The sequence below is a fragment of the Trichoderma virens genome, assembly GCF_000170995.1.
Source record: "Trichoderma virens Gv29-8 chromosome Unknown TRIVIscaffold_80, whole genome shotgun sequence".
NCBI classification, from domain to species: domain Eukaryota; kingdom Fungi; phylum Ascomycota; class Sordariomycetes; order Hypocreales; family Hypocreaceae; genus Trichoderma; species Trichoderma virens.
The window spans coordinates 441,214-463,760 of record NW_014013669.1 but is presented as its reverse complement, the minus strand read 5'-3'; the positions used below and the strand labels follow the sequence as shown (position 1 = coordinate 463,760).

General features: G+C 53.5%; 6 protein-coding genes across 6 annotated transcripts; 4 read left to right on the top strand and 2 right to left on the bottom strand.

The window, feature by feature from the left end:
* Window positions 1-429: 429 nt before the first annotated feature.
* Window positions 430-2,316, top strand: TRIVIDRAFT_203000 (uncharacterized protein; the record flags this gene model as incomplete). The annotated part of the gene is made up of 4 exons (XM_014099095.1): window positions 430-460; window positions 617-874; window positions 1,445-1,583; window positions 1,752-2,316. 4 exons carry the CDS (start codon window positions 430-432, stop codon window positions 2,314-2,316), a joined length of 993 nt encoding a protein of 330 aa, XP_013954570.1.
* A 994-nt stretch (window positions 2,317-3,310) lies between these two features.
* TRIVIDRAFT_68837 (uncharacterized protein) lies at window positions 3,311-4,519 on the top strand (the record flags this gene model as incomplete). Its single annotated transcript, XM_014099094.1, has 6 exons — window positions 3,311-3,352; window positions 3,455-3,582; window positions 3,685-3,900; window positions 3,993-4,056; window positions 4,145-4,168; window positions 4,379-4,519. The coding sequence occupies 6 exons, from the start codon at window positions 3,311-3,313 to the stop codon at window positions 4,517-4,519; spliced, it is 615 nt and encodes a 204-aa protein (XP_013954569.1).
* Window positions 4,520-5,138: 619 nt separating this feature from the next.
* TRIVIDRAFT_48522 (uncharacterized protein) lies at window positions 5,139-8,437 on the bottom strand (the record flags this gene model as incomplete). The annotated part of the gene is made up of 5 exons (XM_014099093.1): window positions 5,139-5,606; window positions 5,669-6,754; window positions 6,821-7,766; window positions 7,951-8,231; window positions 8,333-8,437. The coding sequence occupies 5 exons, from the start codon at window positions 8,435-8,437 to the stop codon at window positions 5,139-5,141; spliced, it is 2,886 nt and encodes a 961-aa protein (XP_013954568.1).
* A 2,645-nt stretch (window positions 8,438-11,082) lies between these two features.
* TRIVIDRAFT_171474 (uncharacterized protein) lies at window positions 11,083-13,408 on the top strand (the record flags this gene model as incomplete). Its single annotated transcript, XM_014099092.1, has 1 exon — window positions 11,083-13,408. The coding sequence occupies one exon, from the start codon at window positions 11,083-11,085 to the stop codon at window positions 13,114-13,116; it is 2,034 nt and encodes a 677-aa protein (XP_013954567.1).
* A 633-nt stretch (window positions 13,409-14,041) lies between these two features.
* Window positions 14,042-15,531, top strand: TRIVIDRAFT_48362 (UDP-N-acetylglucosamine:dolichyl phosphate N-acetylglucosamine-1-phosphate transferase; the record flags this gene model as incomplete). Its single annotated transcript, XM_014099091.1, has 2 exons — window positions 14,042-14,485; window positions 14,551-15,531. The coding sequence occupies 2 exons, from the start codon at window positions 14,042-14,044 to the stop codon at window positions 15,529-15,531; spliced, it is 1,425 nt and encodes a 474-aa protein (XP_013954566.1).
* A 1,037-nt stretch (window positions 15,532-16,568) lies between these two features.
* On the bottom strand, window positions 16,569-19,340 carry TRIVIDRAFT_48337 (uncharacterized protein; the record flags this gene model as incomplete). Its single annotated transcript, XM_014099090.1, has 1 exon — window positions 16,569-19,340. One exon carries the CDS (start codon window positions 19,338-19,340, stop codon window positions 16,569-16,571), a length of 2,772 nt encoding a protein of 923 aa, XP_013954565.1.
* Between the last annotated feature and the right edge of the window lie 3,207 nt (window positions 19,341-22,547).

The window sequence follows — 22,547 nt, the reverse complement described above, 5'->3', positions numbered from 1 at the left end:
TTTCTGTTTGTATGTGTGTTTGTGTACGTGTGTGCTATAAAGCTACAAGCCTATGTCAAGCTTCAACCAAGTGGCGATAGTGATCAACAGCAAGATTCAGATCGTAAGATGAATGAACCAAAGATTAATGGTAAAAGAGGAGGAAAACGAGAAATATGATGGCACAAACTACTGAAAGCTAGAAGAGCGGACATCCGGCAAGTTTAAAAAAGGCGACCTGGGCATAGCCATAGGTAGCCAGCAGAGCAGGCGGGCGAAGCCCCAGTGCTGGGTACCGTATTGCCCAAACAGGAACTTGGCGGGGGAGTGCAGTGGGGGGGCGTGCTGGTACAGGTACCGAGACCCCTGTAGCGATGGAGCGTTTAGTGAGATTCTGCATGCACTCCCCTAGGAATACGACTCGTACATGTGCTTGGACAAAGTGGTATAATGCAGTTGAGAATGCAGTACAGAGTACTGAGTAGGTAGTATTTGCATGTACGCAGTATTGGGGATATTTACAAGGTCCAAATTATCAATACCTTGGTGGGTAGACAGATAAGTTGATGATGGCCTCCTCCACAAAACACACAACTACCATGAGGTTAAAGACTGCTACTAATACCGACTTAAGCAGATTCTGACGACATTGTGTCGGAGCCAACGCATCGGTTGGGCGCGCAGAAGGGGTGGCAATCGGCCATGACGGTGGCCCAGAAACACGGAACATGGAAGCAAGACAAGGTCTCGGAATATCGCGTGTCGCAGCTCCATTTTCCATCAGAGAGGCTGGGGGCTTCGGTGGCGCTGTGTAAGAAAACAGCACAGGCACAGGGTCTTTATCCAAAGCTTCTACTGTACAGTATCCTGTCTTACAGGTCAATATTTAACCCATGTAAGCCAACGCCATGGTCTGCTTCGTACAGGTACAAATTCATGCAAATACCACCTTGTATACAAGTATATGCAGCGGCCCTTGTCCGGAGCCACTGCGGACGGGATTCGGGCGCGTAACGCGTGCGCTGCGTCGAGGTGCAGGTGCAGAGTGTGGCTGTTTGTCGTCCATGGCAATGATGAATCATCATTTCACACCGAAATGTGATTCCATCCTGGCCTCAGCCCCAGGTTGAAGCCTGCAGCTCTTATCAACCATGCAGCCACGGGATTGTTTTACGGTACAAAGTACAGGAACATCTAGACCTACATCTAGACTTAGAGTACATATACTTGAATGCTAAGCATACAATTATTTGATCATACCGAACTGTGATTCCATACTGGCAGTACGCAGATAGCGAGTACTGCCATCTGGATGGAACAATCGGATGCTTTGCAGCGAGCAGCTTGCCCCAAGTGACCACTAACAGCCACTACTGCCGCTGCACGTATATCATCCTGCATTCCTACGTGCAGCTGAAATAAAGAGCAGTCATGTGCGCTGCTCTAATCTATCAAAACCTTCCAGTAACCTTGCCCTACCCCTCACCAACGCGGAACCCTCAAGCCAATGACCTCGCCATGCCATCAGCCACCTTCTCTAGACGCCGCATTCAGCAGGGTCACCACGCAGCAAATGTCTCTGATCAAATCGTCCCGTATCTGGGGTAAACGGAGCAATTGCTCGCATGTCGCCAGTCTCACCCGGAACCGGAAAAGGAGCCTGGAGCTGATCTAATTGAAGCGACGGCGACGCGCAACCTCGCCCCCTAGACTCTCTGCCGTGATCTCGACTCAACGCCACCATGAATTATCCTTGCTCTTCAGCTCTTCAGCCGTTCAGCCGTTCAGCTGTTCAACTCCTCCCTCGACCTTTTCCAAGCTTCCCCAGCTATCTCTGCCGCTTCCGCGGTCTGGAAGCCTCGCCTCCCGTACGGCCAGCAGCACTACTGGCAATGGCGCACAATGTCTCACCCTGACGCAAAAATAGAAGCTTCCGAGAGGCAAAAGAAGACGAGCAGCGGCAGGCAGCTCCACTGCTTATCTCCATACCAGCCTTGCACATCGACAAGGAAGACAATGCAGAGGGAAAGGGTTTCGGAGCTCCGTTCAAAAAATACATTGATGCCACGCGCACAGCTCCTCAAGGCCGGGGTCAACCTCAACAGTTGCAATCGATGGCTGCCCGCACTCACCTCTTGCTGGCCTCGGTCTGTGTCAACATGGATCGACACACCATGGCGGGTACCGGTGATCGGCAACGGCGCCAGCTCTAGCGCCGCGCTCATGGACCGGACCAAACCTACACGCAAGCACTACATTGGAAAAGATGATCAAAAGGAAGGCCACAACGACGTCAACAGGGACAATGTGAACCTTGTGCGCCAGCTTGTGTCCTAGCCAAGCAAGCCACAGCCTGATAACACCATCTACGCAGCGCTCCGGCGTCATGCCACTACCCTCGATCAGTGAATGCGGGACACAGAAGCAAGCCACAATCGCAGCATCGCCGTGGGGTTGCAGACGTCTGATTTGCTGGCCTCCCGACACTCTGGCTACGCGTCCCGTCCTTTATAAAACACTGCAGGAGTAACAGGGCTGCCGTGTTGCCGCTGCTGTGCGACGGAATCCCTCTCATTCCAATCCAGCGCTGTTCTACGAACGAGTTCCGGCGTGCTTGTACCCTCATCTAGCAGTCTGAGCCGCGACTTGTGCCTACTTATGCCTCTGTTGATGCCATCACCAGCACACAAGTAGTCAAAGACGGCCCATCTCCACCCTAGCTTAGTTGCATGAATGCCCACGTTTCAACGGCAAACGAGGTGTGTTGACCACGGCGCTGATGGCACGAGATTGCCAGTTGAGCTTCTCGGCATTGATCACGAAACAGGAGCCGAAGTAAAACTGTACTACAGAGCTCGTATGTGCTACGCCTACGGAGTACACTGCCAGCAATGAGGAATCGTGCATATCCGTACGCTATGCCATTGGCCTATATAAGCATATTGTGAAAACACGGAGCATAAAGATGCAGGCTAATGCCGCGTCGAGGGTATCTTCTGCGACTCCGCCTCCCCTCACCCAATACCGGCACACCTGGCCTTGTCTGGCGGGCCATTCACTCCTGTCGATGCCTTGTTTGCCAACGACGTCCAGCCGCTTTTTCATCGGGCATCCACCGATTCTCCACATGCGGAGTGATACGGAGCGATTGGGATCCAGCAATCGAAGCACTGCCCTCGATCGGCCGATGCTACGACCTTGAACAGCCTATGGGATGATATGAAAGCCCCCAAGCCCCCAAAGAACCAGCCTATCTTTCCCACACATGCCTTTATGCCAGCTGTGCATATGATGTATCATACTGTGACCCAACTGAGCGAGTATTGTGAAGATGCCTAGCAATGGGTTCAGTGTGGCCTGTGCTATCCGAGTAGTAATACATTTCTATGGAATATCGTCACGTCGAAACAGTACCTCTCTTTACGAAACATTTGAATTGCACGAGATGATGGTGACTCTGCTCCATCGTGCATAGCTCGGAGGATACTCAGCCACAGAGTATATTCTTTCCAGTGAGTGGATGAGGACCCGTACATTCGCGCACATATACGTCATTCATCTGCATAAATGCAATGCCGCTGGCGATCCATTTGCTACATCACGGTAAGTAATTTACCTAAGTGCCTGTTCTTGTGTGTGGAAGACAAGGGATACAAGTCAGGTGGCCTTGTTTGGTTGGCTTCCGGCTGCATATCCAAAGTCCAGTATTCCCTGTCTCGTCGAGCGAGTGACGAGACTACGGTTGGTTGAGGCCGGATTGAAGGCCTTGGCACACTACTTTCTCATTCGCAGCTTTGATACGACAGTCGAGCGTTGCGAGCCACCAATCGGTGTTGGGGCAGGACAGGATAGGGAGAAGCACATTTTCATTAGCAGTGTACAAGTATCGGCTCTATCAACACGGGTCTATTCGCCTACAGCGTGCGTGATCAAAATGCTTTGACGCAAAAGCTAGCCTTGGAAAGCAATACCCGACGCAACATGGGTGTGCAAGTATGCTTATCTACATGTAGGCATGTTGCGCTCACCATCGGCCGAGACAGCCTCGTCTTGCCGCCGGCTTCGGCTGCCGCAGATGTACGTCAAAGGCTGTATTTGCGTCGAATGGGAGACTGTATATTCTGCTTCATCCCGCTGAGAAATCCATCTGCACCCTGAAAAAAAGGTACGAGACTTGCAAGTTGAGCCTGTAAGTGGGCTGATGTGACGGCACTGCCCAGAATCCTACACTACGATGCGTCCTGGGTTTCCAATTTTGCCATCTGTGCGTGTCCATGGTTTGACCCAGCCTTCTTACTTTGCCATTTTATAGCATATCAAATCTGAGTGTCACAAATGAATTCTAAAACCTCGCTATGTCTCATAAGGAGTCAGATATTATTTTTTATTCTTTTTGTAGAGAAACGATGCTGCCGCGTGTGGGAACACTTTCAGATACCCTATACTATTCGAATGCAACATGATTGTCCGTCAATCTCCCCTTACATGCCTTCCCGTAGCCAAGCTCACTCATCAAGAACACATTTCTCCTCTCTTCTGAGCATATACATGCAGATATTTGTCTCTGCGTGATTCAATGCGGCCCGTGGAGGAGGCCAAAGCGACGCACCATGAATCTCCTCTCCGGCGCATCGCTGCCAATCAAGCATATCACTTCAAATGCATGTAGGATCGAGCTGCCAGGGTTCTCCCTGTAATTTACGACACAAGTTCCTAAAGAAGTACTAAAATATATTACATTCTTTTCTTGGGCAGAGTTCTTGCAACATGCAGGACAAGCACATGCAAGAAAGGGCATCTATATCAAGGTTCAACCGATGGCCTTTCTTATGCCATCTACATAGAGATTTCGTCACGTCTGTGCACACATCAACCACTGCATTAACCCGTCCCGTTAATTCTTTTCTCCTAAGCTAAACTAAACTACCTATACTTGTAAATCTCCTACCCAAATCCGAAATTGTAACGCAGCATCCCCATGGATATATGCTTGCGCTTCGCTGTTAGACGCCTGTGCCGTTATGCCATATATGCTTCCCCCAACCGGCTCGCCCAGTTCTGTTTCGGTCCTGCAAAAAAAAGGTATGTACAATGGAAAAAGGATTTCCCCATTCGCTCCTCGCTTTGTAGCTGTATCAGTAGTTTCGTACGCGATTCTTTCATAGTCTCCCGCTGCGAATCTCCTTGTCAAAGATCTTGACTCCCCATACGTCGTAAAACTGCAGTGGTCCCACCGTCTTGAACCGTAGGCGTGACCCCCCGTTAAACTCGTCATCACTATCGCTCTCCGAGTCGAGACTATCTAGCGGAAGAGGCGGAAACATGTTGTGTGGGCCTAGGTTCGTAGCAGCCGGAACCTTATCCTTGCTCTTCCCCTTGGCCCGCTTGTTGTTCTTTCGCTCATCCGGAGTATCGTTGGTTTCATCAGACGGCCGGATGACTCTGTCGACGCGGTCGTCTTCCATTGCGATCCACTCCAGCTTGAGTTCTGGATAGTGTGACAAATTGTCTACAATGAACCTCAGGATTTCTCTAACAACCCAGATGCAAGTGTCGTTGTTGCGGAAGTGCAGGATGTTGATTGCGCGCAAGCTAATGAGACCTGAAAAATATTGCATGAAAATATGCTGCTCAAGTTAGCCTCTCGTATCCATTATGATTTCTTGCTTTATTGCTTCATTGTACTTACCACAGCCTGGATATTCATGCTCAGTGCCAACTCCTCGAGGTTCCGCCCCTGGGTGCAAATAAGAATCATCGTCTTCTCATTGCAGTCCCAGCGAGTGCCGCTAGCCTCATCTTTGATCATCAATCGCTTAAGCTTGCCAATGTGCTTTTTGAGCACAAGCCTGCGAATCTGTTCCATAGTTGTGAAAGTCGGCAATGAAGTAGTCTCGGGCTTGTTCTTGGGGCTGCGCTCCAGCAGGAAGAGGTCATGTATCTCTTCGAGCTGAGAGGCAAAAACAAGAAATTGGTTGCTCACGTGGTCCGTGAAGATGCTCCTCAAAGGCAACGGCCGCACCTTGTTTGCCTTTGTGAAAAAGGACCAGATAGCCGCCTGGTCACCAACATTGAGAAGGGTTAGCTGCTTAAGGCATGATAGATTGATTGTCTGCGACAGAACAGAGGCTTTGACAGGGACAAGATAAATGCTCAGGGACGTGAGCATCAGACCTCTAGTGCGGCGGACATAGTCACTCATACTGCTGGTGTTGACGCCCGCTGCTCGGCGCTCCGACTCATCCATCTCTTCCTCGATAACCTGGATTTCGTTCTGGAGGTCAGTGACCATGGCACTGAAGCTCCTGAGTTGGGCGTCAGCATCCTTAATCTGCGAATGATCTATTGCCGAGCCCTGGGCATGTAACTCATTGATCTTCTTCCCAATGGTTTCGCTCTGATTCCGGAAATAGTCCAGTTTCGTCATCAGGTTCTCCAAGTTGACTTTGTGCGCAGATGGCTGGGCGGCATTTTCAGTCGTTTTGGAGGGGGCTACGGCCGTACTAACACCAGGTGTAGGAGTAGCAGAGCCCGAGGAGGAACCAAGTTGGCCAGGTTCCGCTTCAGAGGTGTCCCCTTCCACGGGCTTAGGATCGGACCCATCTGGCAGATTTGAATCCTCGGTTTCTCCAAACACATCGTCGATAACTTCTATGTGAGCAATGTCGATATCTTCGGGAGACGCGTCACTTCCGTTCCTCTTTGGAGCCTTGCTGGACGGGCTCTCACCAGAGATCGTTGCCTCGTTCGCCTTGGAACTGGATCCTTCCGCAACCTCCTTAGCCGGAGGGGATATAACAGTTGCCTTGTCTTCTGCGGCTGATGAGCCGCCCTGTGATACACCGTTGGCCGTGCTTGTTGCAGCCTCCTGATTTGGGGGATTTGGCTGCCCGCTAGTCAGTGCCGAGGCTTCGACAGAATCTACATAATTCCGCGCAGCCTTGGCTATGGTATCGAGCATATCTTGCGCTGTGGCAGAGAAATTGGAAGATCCACTGGTAATCGTCATGAGTTTAGTAGAGGCGTTCTTTATGGATTCAATGAATGCTTCTCGAACATCTGTTGCCGAAACTTCCGATTCCTTTTTATCCTCCTCCTGATCAGATTCAACGATAGCAGCCGCTTTACGCGGTGCGCCAGGTCCGGGTGGGAAGAGCTGGAATATTCTACCAAGAACGGACTCTTGAAGTCTACGCTCTTCGTACACGCGAAATTGTTTAGAGTCAAAGCCGCCGTTGTTATTCTGGGCGGCGGGGAGAACCTGAAACTCGTCTTCGACATCCGAGTCGTCTGCGTCGGAATCAGGCGGCGGCCTACGCGACCGGCTTGCCAACCCATCCGAAAAGGATAGTTGTAGCTCAGTGAGCGTCGAGCTAGAGTTCTTGATGCATGCATTGAGCTCGCTCACGATGTCGAGATTTTCGATATCCAGCACACTGAGGCTCTGGAGGTTCTTGAAACCTGAAAAAGTAGAAGGCTCCTTTGCACCAGTCACTCGCTTCCCAGCCTTGTTCTTAGGCGCTGATTTGGACGACGGCGGGAGCAGAGCAGGCGGGGGGCCGCTGACAACAGGCGGCACAACACCCGGAGGCGGAGGCGGAGGTGGCAACAAACTCAGAGGAGCAAGCGGCGGAATGCCTCCCCAATGGGTTGTCGAATCTGGCTGGGGGTGAGGATCGATGGAGACGGGCAGCGGCGGCGGCTGCACGTAATACGAGTCTCCCGCCTGCATCCGTACATGAAGTTTCTTGAGCGATGCGATTCGATGCAGCTCGCGGTAGACAGGTCTGCTGAGCTCCACACGGATATTCCATCTAAAGCGCCGAGACTTAGCATTTCTCGTTCTTACAAGAAAACCCCCGACACTCGGGATCAAGGGCGCAATTGGGCTTGATGCACGCAACAACTTACCGGAAAACCTCGAGCGACCTGGCTTTTCTGAGCGTAAGATGCAGGAGCGTGTTCAAAAACTTGCCGCAGCTGGCGCTATACAAATAGGATTGGTAACAGCACTCCCCCTTAAGACCAGCGCTGAGAGTGTCCATGGATAGATCCCTCAGGTGCTTGGCATAGTCATAATTACTGGTGGTAAAAGTATCAAGACCGCCAGCAAGACCGTCGATGGGGGAGTCGAAGTTGAGATCGTCATCGTCGGGGAAGATGATGTGAAAGTTCCTGTATAGCTGAGCCGAGGCGAGTTCGTGGAAGTGGCGCGAGACGAGAGCAAGGCATATCAGATCGCTCTGGGAGCACTAGACGAGAAGGCCAAGGGGTATATGTAAGCATAGGGTTGCAAATGGGTAGTAGATTCAAATTCTCCAGAGAGATGGGCCTGTAAGAAGGGATTCCGTACATGTGAGATGATTTCCCGTTGAGTTTCGGTGGGCAAGTCGACGAAGGTAAGCCGCTGCTTGATTGGCTGGGCCGCCACCTCGTCGCCGGCATCGCTCGTGGCCATGGTGGGATATGTTGGGAGAGCGAAAGCAGGCAGGCGAGAGGGCGACGCTGGTGAGACGAAGCGCGCTCCTCAGGGCCACAGACGATGCCAGGAAAAGATGTCCTGACGGTTGGCGAGGATCGTCGGCGAAGAGCGCGCAATCAGCCGATGAGGAGTGGCAAAAAGAGGAGATGCGCCGCTAGGACGACAGAATGGGATTGCGGCGCAAAGAGGCGGCAGCGTGACCAGGCGCCGGTATCGAGATTGATCGAGTAATGATGCCGATGACGATACTGGTGTCGATACAGACGCCGACGTAGGAAGGGAATCGGAGGATGTGAGATGACGATGCCCGAGATTGCGACAGCACGAGATGGACGGCGTGAGGAGAAGAGAGGAGAGTAGCGAAAGAGTAACGAGTGCTCGAATCAGTGCAAAACTCAAAGTAAGTTGGAGCCAAAATGGCGTTGGTTGAACAAGGGCAAATCTGTGGCGCTTGTGGTGGACTCTCGGCCTTTGTTCCAACTTGTTTTGTCTGGGATCTCTCGACGCTTGGTCTGGAGTCGGCCTCAAGTGGGGAGGGAACTGATGAAGAATCAGAAGATGGGCCAGGCGGGTAGAGGGGCCGGTCAGCGGGGTGGATGCGAGGCCAGGCGACTTGTTTGGGCGGTTGGCGCTAAGTTTTGGAGAGTTTGGCCCTGTAATTATGGGGGTGTGCTGGCTTTTGGCTAGGGCCGGGCTGGGGGGCTTGGCTGGGGGGGTTTTGGGATAGTGGATGGGAGATGGAGTAAGACGACCAGACGATACGGCTGAAGGGACTGGACATGGAGTGAGGGGCAGCGGCGGGCGGGGCTGCGGCAGGTTTGGAGCTGCTAACCCGATGGCTGATCTGGGCAATCTGCTGTGGTCGGCTTCGTTCCATTGATGGCGTGCTCTGTCGGGACGAGTTGCGGAAGAAGACGAGACGAGCTGAGCAAGATTCACGGCATCTGTCTTCCCCATCTTCAACCCCTGTCTCCATGTCAGCACTTGAGGGCTTGAGGGGAGCGCTGCCGAGCAAATGCATGTACCTGCGTTGTAGCTCATCCAGCTCCCATGGTATTTGCCACTGCAAGCAATTCATCGCGCTCTCGAAGAGGGCCACAGCCGTCTATTGGTCACAACTCAGGTCACAAGGAGGTCATTGAAGCCGCGCTGACGGAAACGGCGCCAGCCGCCCAGGGTAGTATGTATTAGTACGAGTAGTAGGCGGCCAGAGGGACATGTTGAGCCGAGGAACCGTTGGCAACTTGTAAGTACAGTTTTGTAGACACGACACGACATGAACACCGGGGCTTTTCCCAGCTTGCTTAACGATAAAGCAAAACAAGTGTCGCCGGTACATTATATATAAGATTGATGTCTGCTGCCTTGCTGCTATTTTCCACGGCTATTAATAACAGCGAGCCTTTATTTCGATGAGTCATAACCTGCGTGTCGACTAATGCACTCTGCACATCAATACAGTAACAACGGCAGCAATTGAACCTGGTCTGAGAGGATTCCACACACTGTATTTTGTGTCCGCCCAACAACACAACTTAGCAAGTCACTGGTCCATCCTTGTCGTAGTAGTGATATGGATAATATAGTACTTAGCTAGGAACCTGAAACAACAGCACTCCATGATTAACACTCGATGAAATCAATTGACGCTCTTCCCAGCTCCAAATACATCAACACCACTCAACTCTCTATCCCAATACAACCTCGTGATATCTTATTAACCACTTACAACTCCCATCAACTCAACTCAACCAATACACAATCCAACCCCCCCTGGCAGCAACCAAATGCAAGGCAGCCCGGTTAGGCAATTGCCGAGCGGGCCTGGCGATTCTCGCGCCACATGTCCTGCTTTAGCCGCCCCCATCCTTTAGACGCCTTTGCCAACCAAAACACGCGTTGAAGCTCGTCTTCCTTCTGCAAGCTCTTTACGGCAGACTATTTCCCTCTCATTCCCCGGTCGACATTGAGAAAATGCCCGCATCTGCCTAAACGATTGTCCCTGCAACACGGGGCTCCGTGCACGGCTGTCAAACCACACGGACGTACCAGTGACCTCGCACGGGGGCAGCTGTTGGTGGTGACGACATGTATCAGTGACACGGCAGAACCCCCGTGAACCAAGTGGGCTGTGCAAAGCATGCAAACACCTGTGCTGGATCCGTCTATTTTTCAAACCAGCTAATGCAAGTGCTGTTGTTCTTGGCCCTTAAAAATAGCCGTCTCTGTCTTTCGATTTTCTCCAACAATCTTCATTCACCCTCTGCTTCATCCACCGCTCTTTTCATTGTCGCTCTTTGATGATGCGTGGGTAGTTGGAAAAGATAACGGAAGAAATTATTATTCTTCTTCTTAATTTATTTTCGTCATCTTTTTTTCCTTTTTTTTTTTTTTTTAAGTTTGTTTGCATTGCACTTTCGAGGCTCCAGACTGAGACGTCCATTCGTTCTCTTTACTTGCTCCAATCGAGCTCGATTCCCGCCACCTCACCCAACCACATCTTGCCAACCAACAGACTCTCTTCCTTGTTGTCGACTTGAGCAATACGGAAGCAAAAAGGAAAGAGAAAGAGGGAGATAGAAAACATACACAAAAGACACCATCGTCAAGATATCGACGCCATGGCAGACACCGAGGAACCGCAGTTCAATACGCTGGCGGAGAGGATAGCTGCGTTGAACAAGCAGAAGAACTTTAGCAGCGTCGGCACTCCTGAGGCCGCTCGCAAGAAGCCTCCTCCTCCTCCACCTCCTGGGCGTCCTTCTGCCGAATCCCGAAGCCAGACTGCCCCCGTCGTGACAGTCAACGGCTCGGCTCATGAACAAGCGCCTCAGCAGCCTCCGAGACCCGTCAGAGCGAATGCTGATGCACCGCCACCTTTGCCTCGTCGCAACACACAGAATGCGGGCTCACCAGAGGCTTCTGTCCCTCCGCCATTGCCCTCGAGGACTGGATCCTTCCAAGCGTCGCCTGCGCTACCCCCACGACGGCCATCAACGATTACTGTTCCCAAGCCCTCGGGACGGCGCAACTCTGCTTCATCAGAGGCATCGATGCTGTCTACCATGTCGTCTCTGTCTTTGACCAAAACGAACTCTTCTACCACGAGCAATGGGTCCAACGGGACTGTCGTGCACAAGCTGCCACCGGTCTGTGACATGTCCAGCTTGCCCCCTCTCCCACCTACAAAGCGGGAACTAGAGGCAAAGGCAAAGGAGCAAGCTGCCGCAAGAGAGGCGGCTGCTAGAGAAACCACCGTAAGGATGACGGCCAGACAGACGGCAAGCCAACCGGCCATCGAGCCACCCAGACCCAGCCTTCCTCCCAGACTGCCATCAAGGCCAGCCAAGCCCCAGCCTTCGACAAGCACCGAGGCTATAACAAAGCCTACACCAAAGCCTACGCCGAAGCCTACACCCGTCACTGTTCAGATCCGGGGATTCGGCAGTCGAACAGAGCCTCCCAAAATGCCTGCAAGGCCCAAGATTGATGCCGCGGCCGATGACGGGCCCCCTCCGATCCCAATGGCCTCTCGCCCATCAGTGGCCCAGATCCATGCCGCTTCTTCCCGAACGCCGCCGGTTCCAGCAGTGTCTAATGATTGCTGGGTATGCCGAGATTGGAGCGGCCCTGATGGCGTGGCTGCCCAATATCCCAGAGAACAGCTCCCCCAGCATGATGTCGTGGGATATCTTGCCCGCGTGCTCTGCGACCCCTTTCCGTCATACAACGACAAGGCAAGGGCCATCTTCACGTGGTTCCACCACAACATCATGTATGATACCAAGGCTTTTTTTAGCGGTAACATCAGAGGCATGACGCCTGAAGACACGATACGGTACGGTGCAGCTGTATGCCAAGGCTATGCGGACACGTACAAGGCCATTGCAAACAAGGCTGGTTTGGAATGTGTTGTCGTTGGTGGTCATGGAAAAGGGTATGGCTATACTCCTTTGAAACAAGGACAACGACCACCGCCTCCTGACCCAACTGGCCATGCATGGAACGCAGTCAGGGTTGACGGTGGTGTCTGGAGGCTTCTCGACGCCTGTTGGGGAGCTGGCCACATTTGCGGAGCCAACAACTTGTTCAAGAAAGAGTTTAGCCCCGTCCAGTTTACAAACAGCAGCGAACGGTTTGGTCGTACCCATTTCCCGTCTGACGGCAGGCAACAGTTACGTAATGACGGCCGCACAATTACCTGGGATGAGTACTACATCGGGCGCTCTCAGGGTGAACCGGTGGAGGTCTTTGGTAATTGTGGCCAAGAGGGCATTGCTGAAGACACTATCGAGCCTGCGTCAAAGCAAATATCTGTGCACAGCGGCCAAGTTGTCCGATTCCAGTTTGCACATCTATGTGAGCACTGGAAGTCAGAAAAGCATGGCCTTGGGAAGCCTTCCCTATTTCTGTTGCAGATTCACGGCCTCGACGGCCGCAACGATGACTTTATTCCGATTGAGACGGATGGCTACTGGTACTGGGCTGATGTCCACGCCCGAGACCTGGGAGCGCCAGGGCAGTCGGTCATGGTACTGCAACTGACTTCGATGGAGGGACGAGACGCACGAGGCGTGACGGCTCAACAGTATCTTGCTAAGAAGGGGCGGGTTGCGATGGCGTGGGCGTATGTTGCCAAATGGGACTTGGTTTGAGGACGAGGCAGGATGAGCGTAGTAAGAGAGGGGATTTGGATTTTGAAAAGAACATGGCACGTGGAACCGGGAAGACGGGTTATTGATACCCTCCGATATACGAATTATTGCACTGTAGCTAGCCCTGGTGTTTGGGAATTAATTTAGTAGGTAAAGACGAGAAACGTCTTGGTAATGGTATTCTGGAACGATGTATGACGAGGCTTGATAGGATAATGGCTGTCATGAGATTTGATAATGTTTGTTTTCAAGCTACGAACAATCTTTCATCAATTATTACCAGATATTTTGTACAGTATAGAGTAGCACCAGCTATCTGTTTCGTTGTGATGGAACCCAATACATCTTATTGCCATATTACGCCTCTATTAACACCCCCAGCCGTTGCTCAAAACCCCCTTCACCACCTCCTGCATCCTCTTTCCACAAGCTCCACACCACTCTGCACACGCCCTTCGAACTGACAGACTTGCACGTGCACACCCCCCTCCCTTGGAATTGATGACGAAACGCCACTTTCGCTTTTCCGACTGCTGGTTTCAAAAACCTCGAAGTTGATCGACGTGGCAGAAACGGAGCAAATCAGACGAAGCTTCGCATTGTTGTGTTTCTACCGGCTCGCCCCTTTTCTCCGGCATTGGGATCGCGACGGTGCTTGTTTGATGGAATTTCAAAGTCTTTTATTGCGCGTTTCAATGAATTGAAGATTCTTTTTCTTTCTTCAATCCCTTTTTTGTCCTTTGCGACGGGGCTGTCGAGCTCTCGAGCTACATACACAACCCTCCAAACTTGCGCCTCTACAACACCAACCGCCAACCACCAACACCAGTCCTCACCCAATCAAACAATGCAACCGGTCCAATTCATCGCCCTCTAAACCTCCTTCACACACACATCCAAAATCCTTCCAAACAGCCTCCAAACCATGGCTCCCTCCGGCTCCCCGCACGCCTCTGCGGCAACAAGCCTCTCCCGCACCGAAACGCTCAGCCTCGCCTCCCTGTCCGGCGCCTCGCTCGCCATCCTCGCCAACACCTTCCACGGCGACGGCGAGCCCCTCATCGCGTCGCTCGCGCTGTCGCTCATCGCCTTTTCGCTATGCTACGCCATGATCCGCTGGCTCGGGCCGACGTTTATCAAGGCCGGGTTCCGGGGCCGCGACCTGAGCAAGGTGAACGGCGCGGAGCTGCCTGAGTGCATGGGCGCGGTGTGCGCTGCCGTCTATCTCATTACGGTTATTATCTTCATTCCGTTTCCTTTTTACAAGGACATTGTGGCGGCGACGAGCGGAGGCGGGAATCGAGATGTCGTGGTGGAGATACATCATGCGAATGAGGGACGGTTCCTGCACCGATTCCCTCATAACAAGGTGAGATGCCATTCTCTAACTCATATATGAGCTACACATACTCATCATCATCATCACTATCATAGCTCGCCTCCTACCTAGGCGCCATCATCTCCCTCCAAACCATCGCCCTCCTCGGCATCGGCGACGACCTCTTCGACATCCGCTGGCGTCACAAGTGGTGGATCCCAGGCCTCGCCTCCATCCCCCTCCTCGTCGTCTACTTCGTCGACTTCGACGTCACCTCCATCGTCATCCCCGTCCCGCTGCAGCCCTTCCTCGGCGACCTCTTCGACCTCGGTTTCCTCTACTACGTCTACATGGCCTGCGTCGCCATGTTCTGCCCCCAGAGCATCAACATGCTCGCGGGCATCAACGGCATCGAAGTCTCCCAGTGCATCGTCGTCTCCCTGCTCATCGCCTTCAACGATTGCCTCTACCTCTTCACCCCGTATCCTCATCCCGCGACAGACTCCCACCTCTTCTCGCTCTACTTCCTCCTCCCCTGGATCGGCGTCTCCGTCGCCCTGCTCGCCCACAACTGGTACCCGGCAAAGGTCTTCGTCGGCGACACCTACTGCTACTTCTCCGGCATGGTCTTCGCCGTCGTCGGCATCCTCGGCCACTTCTCCAAGACGCTCGGCCTCCTGCTCGTCCCCCAGCTCTTCAACTTCCTCTACTCGTGCCCTCAGATCTTCGGCCTCATCCCCTGCCCGCGCCACCGCCTCCCCAAGTTCAACGCCCGCTCCGGCCTTCTCGAGCCCTCCGTCACCCCCTGGTCCCCCGATCGACAGCCGCACCCTCTCGTCGGCAAGGCTCTGCACCTGTTGCACCGCCTGCGCCTCCTCCGCGTCACCACCGACGAGGCTGGCCTCTTCGTCGAGACGAGCAACCTGACGCTTCTCAACCTGTGGCTCGTCTGGCGAGGCCCCCTGAAGGAAAACCGCCTCGCCTGGGAGGTGACCTTGCTGCAGCTGGGTGTCGGCCTCTTTGGTCTCTTCGTCAGGCATAAGCTGGCGCTGCTCATCTTTAAGGAAGACAACTGGGGCAGCACAGGACAGCATTAAACCACCCACTATACTAGAATTTCTCAATTTCCATCTATACATGTACATATTTTAATTCCTAGAGAGCAAGCAATGAGACACCCTCAAGACTTCAATCACACTCTGCAATTGTCTCCAATAGCATTTAAAAAGACTGAGAGTCCAATTTTCTTGCTCATAGTTCTATCTGGCTACCTGACTTTGAACTGATTCATAACAGAACTTTGGTCCCAACTCGAACAATCGTCTGTTCAAGAAAAAAAAAAAAAAAAAAAAAAGAAGATCAAACAGATTTGTCTGCATCCATTATTTCACATGTCGTCGTCTCAACCCAAAAGCCACAGATAACCCAGTGGCTCATCCATCATCCTATCCGGCCGCCGAGCAGGGAATCGGAAAGAAATATAAGAGTTCCCGCTCTATCAACCCATCCATCCCTTCCGCCCACCCCATCCAGTTAAAAATCATAAATAAAAAAAAAATAGATAAAAGTACACAGGACCCTCTCCCGCCCCCGCTCCCGAAAAACCTGGTTTTTGAAGTGTTGGTGGAAAAAGCAACCTTGTCCTGAAGTTACGCCCCTCCTCTTGAGAAAAGAAACAAAACATAATTTCCCCGGCCCTAGTGTCCAGCAGACTCCCTTTTTTGTATATCCGGAGTGCTTGGTTACCTTGAGATGCCTCTGACTGGCCCCAAACCTTTGGACCAGGTCAAGGATCCAAGATAGCAGGTAGCCTTGTCGTGTAGGCTCAACTCCCTGCATCGACCTTGCGGCTCGGCATCTCCATTGGCGCCAATTCTTCCATGTCCCTAAGTCGTCTTCCCTTTCCCCTAAACGCCCAGTAAACAGAAAAGAAGAGTAAAGTAAAAGAAAATAATCATGGGCAACATCCGAGCTGCCCATTAGCCTTGTATAAGAAATTGCAATAACTCCAACCTCCATTTTTTGAGACACGTCCAGTTGATTTCTCTTCCATTGAACGCGTTACACGCTCAATCGCCAATACCTGCAATGGACAACACAAAATGAACTCAAACGGCATCCTATCCTACACGATTCATGGGTGGCCATTTGTAGCGGCGGCTGTTGCTGTTGTAGGGGTAACCACCGCGCCTTCGACTTTCTCCATGGTTGCTGACTCTGCATTCTCCAGCTTGATCTCATCTGCTTCCAAAGGAGTAGACTTTGTAGAAATCAAACCCAATGAGGGTTTCACCGCTGCCTTGTTCATCCTGCTCTTGGTGTAATCGCTAAGGCTCAATTTCTTCTTGATCGGACTCGGAGCTGCGATAACTCCGTTGACGGTTGTGTTGATACTGGAGATGATTGCTGATTGAATAGCAGAGCTGCTTGCGGATAGAGGCGTGGTCGCACTTGGAGCAGTGGCCGTTGAGGCATCGAGTGCGGGCAAGGTAGGCAACTGAACTCGCAGCTCTGGTGCCTTTGGCTTCTCTGGGGTAACCTCCGCCTCACTTAGAGGAGCGGGTGCTTCTTCAGGAGGAGGAGGAGGGAGCACATCGGGCACTTGCGTATCTACTACGTCTTCTGTTGGAGGAGGAGACGGAGGCGGCTGCAATTCTATCTCAGATTTCGATGGGTCCGGTTTTTGATCGACTTCTGCGTCATCAACGTCCATGGCATCAGCCGTTGAAGGCCGCGGCGAAATAGACAGACGCTTGCGGTCCTCCTCAGCGCGAGCCTTGTGCCGGTTGTTGAGGAGTCGCTGAGAAAGCGAGATGATTCTCTTCTTGCGACAGGGGAGATCTTGCGGCTGGCTGAACCACTCGTCGTCTACGGGGTCTGTCTGAATGCCCATGTCGCAGTAGATGGGCCGCGGCGACGCGGAGGATTGCCTAGCTGGTATATCTGCCGAGCCCTGGCGGGCTGTCGTAGATTTGGAGGGGTTTCCAAGATTCGGTGACCTAGAGCTAGCGGGCGAGCCGGATTTGCTTCGGGAGGTAGTGCTGGCATCAGCATAGCTGCCGATGTGAGGGGTGGAGCCGGTTCTAGATTTTGACTTGGAAGACGTTGACGCCGTTGTGCCGTCCGATACTCTCTTCTTCTTCCTCGGTGGCTGCTGCTGCTCTTGCTCCATACGGCGGAAAGAGTCTTCCACCATGGCCACTTTGCGCTTGTCACGATCTGTAGGCTCAGTTAATATTCCTAGTTGATCAAAGGAGCCTTGTCGCAGCGGGGTTCGATCCCTGCTGGAGGGCTTGCTCCGCGCTGGGACCGAATCATCTCGGCCCTCACGCTCGGCATGCTCGTCGATATGACCTTCGCTGGCAGCACGACTATTTGTCGCATGGCCGGTGCTGCTTGGTGAGATGGTTTGGGCTTTTGTCTTGCGTGATCTCTTCTTGTTGCCGCGGGACTGACTCTTGCCGTAGAGATAGTGTCGATGGAATCGTGCGAAGGCGCAGTTATTATCTTGATCACATGCACAACCACCATACTCTGACAAAATCCGGTCAATCCAGTTGGAAATGGCCGTGTACTCTGTCTCGTCGAGTTCAAACTCATCCTGTCCCGCGCCATCATCATCGCTGAGGCCAAGCAGATGTAGCCAGCGCTGACAGACGCTCTTTTCCAAACGAAAGTCCCACGGCAGAGTAATCTGCTCGCTGGGCGGGATGTACCGGTCGCTGACGAGCCAGAAGTGGTAGTCCGATTTGTTGGTGAGAAACGTGTCTAGCTGAGCGTTGGGCTTGCAGCTTCTCCGGACGTAGCGGGCTAGGGAGCCCTCTTTGCGTGTGTCGATGTAAAGCGGTAGAATGGGATGGAAAAAGACAAAGGGGAGTGGCGACGAGAGATCAGCCCACAGGTTGTCACCATCTGCGCAGTAATCTTTCTGGAAGCCAATCTCGCCATTCAACTCGATGAGTGGCACGTCCTTTTCGATGGAAGACGTTGACTTGAGAGAGCGCCAGCGCAGGGTGGTGCCATTGTCAAGTGCCTGCGTAGCGTCCTTGATCTCAAGCTTCGGTCGCTTTCTCTCAAGTGCAGGCAGTGCGTCTTGGAAGACCTCTGAGTGTCTCCGGCCGACTTCCTTTTCCAAGGCAGAAGACGACTCTAGCCATCGTACCAGAGCGGTGGGAATGGCAAGATTGGCAAATGCATTGGTGCGAGTGTCGGGCACATCGCTGTATAGGGAGCAGAAGCTCTCGGAGTAGTGGTGGATTTGAAAATCGTCGGGGAGGTCGGGAGGAGTCGTGGCGGGACTCGGGGGGTGCGTAGGATTCGCCCGATTGTTCCCATACGAAGGGCTTCGCTTGGAAGGCTGGGAGCTCACGGACAGGGAGGGTCGGTGGGAGGTTTTTGATTTCTTGGCTGGAGGTGGGTGGTGGTCGCCATTGTGGCCGTGCTTGCCGCCTTCTGAAGGCCCATGAGTACCGTTAAGAACAACTTCGCTGGGCCTGGTTTTCTTCTTGTGGCTCTTGGAGGGGGGTCGCTTGACTTTTTTGTCGATGCTCTCCGGTTCCAGGATGGAATTCCTGAGCCGTAGAGTGCGCTCGATCGCCTTTTGTCGGTTCAGTGGTCGGGGCTTGCAGTCGGCACACGAGTGAGAGAAGTCCTCTCGAATGGCCTCCTCCCGATTCTCGGGATAGAAGCAGTCAATGTGCTGCCATGTGTCGCATGTCTCGCAGTATATTGTGTTTCCGTCGTCGTCAGAGAAATTGCAGATACACTTGATTGTGTAGGGCTCTTCCTCTGGCGCCTCGATCTTGTGGGCGACATCGTCGGGGCCGGTCGGGCCCACGAGCGCGATGTGGTTGGCCTGGTTGGAAACTGCGGCTTGCGTCGACAGCGGAGCTGGCTTGTCGGTCATAGTCCAAAGGAGGACCACGCTGGGTAGTCGATGTCGCAAGGGATGCGTGGATTGATTACTGTCGCGGTCTTGAGGGCATGACGGCGCCGGTCAGGACGCGCGCCGGATGGATGAGCTGGAGCGTCGAGCGGCTGAGGATCGCGACCAGCCGCGTCATACGCCGGAGCGGAAACGATGGCGCGGTCGAGTCTTGGACAGGCGGCAGGCGGCGTCTGGGCACTTTGAGCGTCGTGATTTGGGGATTGACTCAAGGGCAGAGGCCTAGTCGTCAGCCGTCAGTAGGAGCGAAAAAAAAATGGGCGACGGGGTTGAAGAGGAGGCGAGAATCACGAGCACAGCTATAGGGGTTTTCATACGCGTCGAGGGCGATGGTTGGACACTGAAGGGCGTCAAATGTTTCTCGCCTCGGTCGTAGAAAATTCGAACACGAGCGGGCGGGAGGCGACTGGATTGTTGGTCGAGGATGGTGAGCAGGCTGGTCTGCGAGAGAGTGGGATGAAGGGGGCAAAAAAAAGCGGCCGTGGGAAACAAAAGGAGGAGAGAGCAGAGACGAGGACCAGGCGGCAGCAGCAGAGGTCGGCGGGCGTCTGGATTGATCGGGCTCCTGAGGCAAAAGATTCGTCAACGGCCGGCAACGGGGATGGAGGAGGAGAAGGAGGATGGGGAGGAGCGACGAAACTGAGAGGGTGTCTTTGCTGCAGCGCGAGAACGAGTGCGGCGGCACCCTCGAGGTACGTACCGGCCAGGGTGTCCAATCATGCAGCGTCGCCAGTCCAAGTCCAAGCCCAGCCCAGCCGTAGCGGCACATCCAATCCGGTGTCGAGGATTCCGGGCCCCAGAGAGGAGAGTCCAGAAGGGAAGGGCAGCGAGCGAGCGAGCGAGCGACTGAGGGGGTACGAGCACGGCACTACGGGAGCAGCAAAGTACTGTGCTGCGCTGTGCTGTGCTGTGCTGTGCTTCGTAGTGCCTGTACCGTACTGTAGCAGCAGTGCCCGTACAGTCGCACTAGCATGGAGCGAGCGCTCATCTTGCTGCAAAAACGCAGCTTGCAGAGGGCGGCACTCATCTCAGCGCCAGGCGACAGAGGCAACAGGCGCTAAGCCCAACGGCGAATGGGCGGTGGGATAGCGACGTCTTAGTGTGCGTCCAAGGCCCATCCATGCACTGGGGCCGTGGGCGTACGAGTACCGAATACCTGCACGGAGCGCCGAGTACCTCGCGGGCTGGCACAGTGGTGAGTGCGCGCCCCCAAAAAGCGCGGCGAGACGGGGGGTGCGCATGTAGTGGTGGCCGGTCGGCAGGTATTCGGTGCTAGTGCCTGGAGGCAGTAGTACGACCGCTCGCAGCGCGGTTGCTGCCTGAGGCGGCGACGTCTGGCGGTGGCATTTGATTGCAGCCCATTGCACTCAGGCCGGCTGGGCAGGGTACGGAGGTACCCAAGAAGTATAGGGAGGTAGTGATAGGGTGCGGAGGAGGTGATGCAGTCCAGCAGGAGAAAATCTGACGGCGAGGGAAATCAAGGTCGAGAACGGGGAGCGGAAGACGGATGCGAGAGAGAGGGGAAGGGGCCGCACATGCGAAGAGAGAGGAGAAAAGAGTGTGCGCAGGCTTGTATGCGCGTCTAGATGCGAGTGCCGTCTGTAAGGTTTTGGGTGGGTAAAGGCAGCGGGTGGGTAATGCGAGAGCCTCTGGATGGCAGGCAGTGCAGCGCAATATGAGAGGAGAGCGTATGAGTTGGTGCTTGGATGGAGTCAGTCGGCATGTGAGATGTCCAAGGGGGGGCCGGGCGATGTTCCTGCACTCCATACGGAGTACATGGCCGCATGAATAATCTTGCGACCGTTGGACACCGAGACGAGAGAAGAGGAGCAACTCACTCGCCGCCATTTGTGCAGCGCCCTCTGGCTGGCATGTGAAGCCATGTCATGTCATGTCGTGTCGGAAGGAGATGGCGATGCTATCGACGCTCGGTGGAGCTGGAGGTTTATAGATAACAGGATTCAGCCGCAGCTTGGCGAGAGAAGCCTGCCAACCTTGTTCAGGACGGCCATGTTGCCTGAGGAGCCATGGGCGGAGGCAGCAGCCAGTCGCATATTGAGCAAAAGGCAGTAGAGTAGAAAGAAAGATATGATGGAGTGAGGGGTCGGAAGAGATGAAGACGATATGTGAGGGCAGAGGTGTGACGACTTCTTGTACCTGGACAGGTTTTTCTCTCTCTCTCTCTCTCTTTGTGTTCTGTTTCTCTGATAAACTGAGCAACAAATGAGAGTTGTTGACCTGGCAAGACGGATTTCCAAGATCAGAAAAAGTGAATCTGATGGATTCGAAAGCCTGTGATGCGGAACTGGGAGTTTAGCGCCCAGCCGCTGTACTGTAGTGCTACTGTAGGTATTCAGGCACATGCCCCCGACAAGAATAGAAGCACAGCAGTGGCGTCACTGCCCAGGTGGTCAAGGCTTGCCCGCCGGAAGAGGCCACTGCCAACGGCTTCCGTACTGTGCGGATGGTGTGGTTGCAGTGAGCAAGGCTGGTGCGAATTTACCACTTTGAGCCTACACGTCTGACCCAATCAATATGAGGCGGGAAATTGAAGTAATTAGCAAAATGGGACAGGATAAGATTTGAGTGGATGGGACGTGACTGGACGAAAAGATGGCCATGCCGGCAGCTGCTCTATTGGGCTGCATTTTTCTTCATCCGACGCAGCAGCAGCAGCCTTTGCATTTGCTTTGCCTGCTTTGCTCTCCATGCTTTGCTTGTGCAGGGCAGCTCGCGAGTACCTGCAAAGTACCTGTACCAGCGTCGCTGGAAGGAGTACGGAAACACAGCCCGCTCCGTACTCCGTCCCTACGACTCCGTGCAGGGCCTGCATACAGCTGCTATTGATGGGTACCTGAGTAGGTACGGAGCAGAGGAGGTATGAACGTTCGATCCAGCTCCCACGGCACAAAGGGGAGGCCGTCAATGAAGCCGTCGACTCCCATACTCGCACCATGTTTTCCCTCAATACGGCACACCAACAGGGCGCATTCTCTCCCCTGTCTACGGAGTACGAGTAGGCACCTACCAACTACTGGCGGACCAAACGCTAATACTTGTAACTACGACAACACGCCCTGAAACCCAACAGACACCATCTGCTCGTACTCGTACGAGTACTAGTACGGAGGCCCTCTCTCAAACTCGCTGCACCAACTTTGGCACAGT